General features: G+C 36.1%; 1 protein-coding gene across 1 annotated transcript in view; it reads left to right on the forward strand.

Annotated features, from left to right (window-relative positions):
* The window catches only part of LOC107695127 (MKL/myocardin-like protein 1), a 69,815-nt gene that overhangs the window by 38,331 nt on the left and 25,854 nt on the right, over positions 1-5,630 (forward strand). Inside the window, exon 4 of the mRNA XM_016494937.1 lies at positions 2,225-2,290. Within this exon, the coding sequence (XP_016350423.1) occupies positions 2,225-2,290 (66 nt within the window). The remainder of the gene's footprint in view (positions 1-2,224; positions 2,291-5,630) is intronic.

The raw sequence follows: 5,630 nt of genomic DNA on the forward strand, positions 1-5,630 counted from the left end.
TGAATAAAATTTAAATTTTGTGGGGTGTAAGCAAAGTTTATATATTTTATTTTTTAATCATTTTAAAAATGCATTTATTTCACCACACTTGTGCTTACCCAGACATTATATTGAGAATGCAGATTCATGTTTTTCATCTGCAGAACAATTTACAGTAGCACTACTGCTTTTGAGCAAATTCCCATATGCAGTAAATTACTGTAAATGGCATTAAAATACCCATAATTCAGTGCATATTACAGTAGTTAACTGTAAAACATATATATGGTAGTTTACTGGGCTTTTTTGCGGTAAGTAACTGCAGAATTACAGCAAAGTCTAACAGTGTATGTACAAGTCATTGGTGTTTGGTGATGAGTTTTTGGCTCAAGGTCTTCATTTAAAGTCACACCAGAGGTGTTCACACTTAATCAGTTATATTAATAGATATGCTTCACTGCATGGGGCAAACAAAAAAATCTATAAATAATAGTCCATTTTAAAATAAAATAATATCCTAAAATAATGAATAGGATACCCCATAACACCAGCATTTCCAGCAGTATCCAACATTTCTCAATCATGAGCTTACTCAGCTAAATGTGACTATTAGCTTAACAGCTGTATTCCTTGTATGCTAGCTACCTATGCACATACAGCATACAATGTTAAAAATGTTCTACATTATGAACCTTAACCCAGAAACCTTTAGCTTCATACACTGTAGATAATTGTGACCTGCCTGTGGAAACCCAACTAAAGTATTTTTTTTAAACAGTGGATGAGTAACTCACTCATTGATTTGCTTAATAAAAGCCTCCTTTGAGATCGTTTTGAAAGACATGTTTATTGTGTATTATTTTCAACGTGTTTATTGCTAAGTTGGCAAAATAGAAGAGCAGCCATAAATTCGTGAGCAGTGTATCTGCTTGCCATGACAACCTCACGCGCTTCTCTATGCTTATCTGCTGCTGCTCTATGTAATCACAGTGCGAATTTGTAGATTTTCTATAGCAAAACTAAAATGTGTTTAAAAGTGCGACTGACCAAATCGTCCGGCTCGGTTTGCCCTCCTCGAACTCGAAGACATCTCTAATTTGACAGTTTACCATCTGATCTCACTCAGTGACTCTAGGCTACGTAGGACGGGACGAAACCATGCAGTGAATGTGGGGAGATAATTTTGCTGGAAATGCAGAAATAAGCCGTAATTTTGTTTTATTTGTAACTCTTTGGTAGATACATTTATAATTTCTATTACATTACTACTACTACTGTTACTACTAATAAAACAGATCTCTGGGGGCCCCAAAAGTGGGTGGGCCCTTAGAATCGTCCTAACTTTCCCCCCCCATTAGCGGCGTCCCTGACTGTACCTTTGAGGTTTCAGTCCAACCCCAGATAACCTGTAAAGATGTTTGCTTGAAGTAGTATACATGTCTAAACCTTGTATATTGTGTTTTACACGGTAGATGTGCCAGGATCTTTTTTTATATGTGTTTCTTCTTGGTTTAATCACTATTTAGATTCAAACACTCATTTAATAGAATTGACAGTCTTTCTTCCTGTGGTAAGCCGTGGAAACATCTCGCACACTTCTGTTTTAAATTGAATGCAGAAACAGGAAGAGGAAGTATATTGTAGTCTGTACTCTCTTCTCTCTGACTGATAAGCTCTCTGCCGGCTGTCAGGAAGAGCTTGTTCGAGAGGAGGATGAAGGAGACCGATCGAGCTGCTCGCTGGGTATTTTATCAACTTCTGTGTCTTCTGTCATGCTGTATTTTTTTACGTTTATAGCGTGCTGTCTCCCTAACATGCAAATATTGATGCATTAGAATAGTAATGAACTACAGTGAAGTCATTTCCTCACAGTAACTGTTGTGTCTGTTTGTACACAGTAAGTGTTTTCATTGCACAAGACAGGTCTGTTAGCATCATACTAGCACTCTTATCTTTTTTACTGGGTTTGAACTCTTTGAAATGTTTCATTTCATGTATATGTATGTATAGTTTTTTATTTGTGCACATTTGATGTGCATAGTTGATTTTGCTCTTCTGAAACCAACCAACCAATCAATCTATTGTTGTGTAACAGTGCAAAATTATGTCCCAAGAATGAGTATTTGTAAACCTCTTTGTAAACCTGTTGGGCAGTCAGAGTTGAATTAGTAATTTTGCCCAGCTTTCATCCTTGATAGTTGACTAAATGTCTTCATCTTTGACTTGATTTCTTGTTTTCTTCTAGTGCTCCAACTCAAACTTCAGCAGAGACGGACTCGAGAAGAACTGGTTAACCAGGGGATCATGCCACGTAAGGAGCACTCACACTCTCCTACTAGTACTAGTTAATAATCTGTTGCTACTAGGCAGTTCTGTTAGCTTGTAGATTTGAGGATCTCAGACGTTCTGTAGCACATCCCGGTTGTTCCTTTGGTCTGATTTTGAAGACATTTTCCTTCCTTGAACAAGATTCGTCCTACACCTGGTTCATGGTTTTCATCTTTATGTGAGTCTGGGTGAAATGTAGATGCCTTGTGGTTAGACCTAGTAGGCATAGCTAGTCTCGCTCATCCTGTCTAAGATTCTGATTTGGTTTGGTAAACATAAGATAGAGTCGAACTTCCTTTGCGTTGTGGTTTTTCTCTGAGCATGAAAGGTTGGCCCATTCATCTCAAAACTACAACATTTCGAGCTTAACTGTCAGGTCATCACTATTCTGATGGTGTCAAGGTTTCCATCTCGTGTTGGCTGCAGATGTATGGTTTGATTTAAGTTAGTTAAAATGTAAAAGATAGATTGCATGAGGATTTGAGTGCTTAATGATGAGTAAAACGAGTAACCGGAGGACTCACCCAAACATGGATCCCAGTGCAAGTTGAACAAGCTCGTTTTGAAGTCAAAACTTTAAAGTAGCGTAGCCTAAATTACTCAACCGGTTTCTTTCTCTTTTCCTTTTATACACTTGTTCTCCCTCACGAAGTGTCTTATACAAGAATTACCAAATTATATTTAATACCTCAAGTTTTAGGTTACTATTGGTCATAGCTAAGATGGTGTATGAGCAGAAAGTTTGATTCAATTAATTAAATGTGCGTCCGCCTCTGTTAATGTTGTTTGGGTCTAGGTTCATTTGAAGCCACTTTTGTATCAGTGCAAAAGGATGGTTCTGTTACACTTTTTTTGTAGTGGTTGTCGAGTTTAGTCAAGGGAGAAGTTTGAGTCACGTCATTCTAGTGTCTCTATAGGCATTTATGTTAAGCATATTGTTGACACTTAACTGAGACTTTAACACTAAAGTTGGCTCACACAGGATGCACGGTTTAAAACAACGCAACACTTTCGACACTTAAAGGTTCATGATTAATTTAGCAGCCTTTGATAACATTTTAAATGCTGTTTCGTGTACCTCTTATGGGTTATTCCAGTGTACTCCAATAATAGTTTTACAGTGAAGTTTTTCGTATTATAGGATCATGATTAATTTAAGTTGTTTCCTTCCATGTTACAAATTTAATTAACGTGAATAACTAAAATATCAAAGAAAAAAAGTAGTAGCAGTGTTTCCATGTTTTTAAGAGAACAAAATTGGAGAAGTTGTTGCAAAGAAGCTGTACACTTTTATTTTATTTTATTTTATCAGTGAGATTACCAGCAGATATTACCCATGTGCAACAAGCATTGGCAAACAGAATCTGACCTGTTTTTGTTTCCAAGTAACCAACGCTTATCATGTACAGCAGAAACATGTAACCAGTAAGTTGCAATTGTGTGTGCCATCCTTCGATCTCCAACTTCACTCCTACACAAAACATTAGACTTAACCTTTTGATGATATCTGGAGGAGAAACACTAGTTGTGTAATCCAAATGATCAGATTGATGTGATGCTTGAAGCTATAGAGTTTAAAACAGACCTTTGCTCTGACCCTTCATCTGCATCTGAATATAAGTTTGCATTTTAAGTATTTAGAGACGTAAATTCTCTAATTTCATTCTCTCAAATATGCAGATGCCATGTAACCACCTCATTTTGTCTCCAGAGATCTGGATTTGCTAATCAAAGATTAGAAACTTTGCGTTTCTTTTTTTTACCCCATTTTAATTTACAGTTGTGAAGTTTAATCATATCTGTTTCCAATGCTTTATGTGCCAATTTCATCTACAAAAATCATGATATGATTATAGATTTACATGCATCCCTTTTTAAAGCATGCACACGACGCATACTAATAAATTTGACATCAATTTCTGTTTGATTTCTAATAAACATTGATTGTGTGACTGGCCCTTTAAGGAGGCGTACCAATAATGGAAGCACCGAAATCTTGCTTAAGATCTCTTCTTAGAATCATCTGAAAAAGAAAAAGAAATGAAAGCCAGAAAAGCAGAAGCAGAGGGTTCAAATAAGGTGATGGTTCCCCTAAGTAGTTTTATGTAATGCTTCATACTGGACACATAATATCTTCCAGCATCTTCCAGTTTGAACCCAGTGTCTGCTGATATCAGCATCTCATTTGGCACACTGACTGACTGTCAACACTGTTCAACCAGCAACAGTGAAGCCATAGAGAATACTAAGAAGCTGTTTCTTAGAGATCTCCTTAATTGTAAGATATCTTTTATAAATTATCTTTTTAGCATTCTATACTATCCATCTGTCATGTTGATTCATTGAAAACTGCCCTGAAGATTTGAGCGTATGGTTACAGGGACTTTCTGCTCAAATTCTGATTATATCAGTCTTATTTATTCAATTATTTATTTATTAATTTGTATTTGTATTTATTTTATATTCTTTCTTTCTTTTATTTTGCATTTCTTTTATTTTCATTTCTTTCTTTAACTTTATTTTGTTCTTTTATTTTCATTCATTTTAATTCTTTCTTTGATTTAATTTTTTTATTTTTTTATTCAATGCATAAAATGGCACTACCTATCCAGTATTACTTAAATATGTGTCCTGAGAAATTAATTTCTGGGACAAATGAAACCAATCATAGAAAGTAGGTTTGGGAAACTTGTTTGAAAACAGTCATTATTCTTGCTATTTTATTTGAATGTTAAATGCATACATGTACTGTAGTAGTGCTGAAAATGCTCACTGCAGCATTAAGTTTTAAGAATTAAAATTAAAATCTAAATGTTTCAATTGCTTTAAATTAGGGCTGTGCGATTAATCGAAATCGAATCGAAATCGCGATTTGAGACGTTGCGATTTCCTAATCGCAAAGCCTGCGATATGGACGCGATATTACGCTGTTCCAGAGTATATGCATGACTGCCAGCCTTGAGTTGCAGTCTTACTTGCCCTGGGCAAGAGTGAGCGCACCTCCGTTCTCCCCAATCAGCACTGCTCTAGCCAACTGCGTAAACACCCACCATTTAAAAAAAAAAACGGAAAGCGGGACGGGAGAGAGACAGAGTGGGATTATTTGCGTCTACTGGGTCAGATCGATAGTTAGGCAAATTAAAACTAAAGAAAAACGTATGCAACTTCAGCTTCGAAATGACAGACAACGAACAAAAAAGGTAATTTCCAAGAGCTGCGTCACAGCGCATATCAAGAGCTCCCTTATCGGTTCTGTTTTCAGTACTGGAAAATAAAAGATACATTTTTAGATGTTTTTGTTAGTACGTAACCGTTATCTTACG

The sequence above is a fragment of the Sinocyclocheilus anshuiensis genome, unplaced genomic scaffold (genome assembly GCF_001515605.1).
Source record: "Sinocyclocheilus anshuiensis isolate Anshui unplaced genomic scaffold, SAMN03320099.WGS_v1.1 scaffold434, whole genome shotgun sequence".
NCBI classification, from domain to species: Eukaryota; Metazoa; Chordata; class Actinopteri; order Cypriniformes; family Cyprinidae; genus Sinocyclocheilus; species Sinocyclocheilus anshuiensis.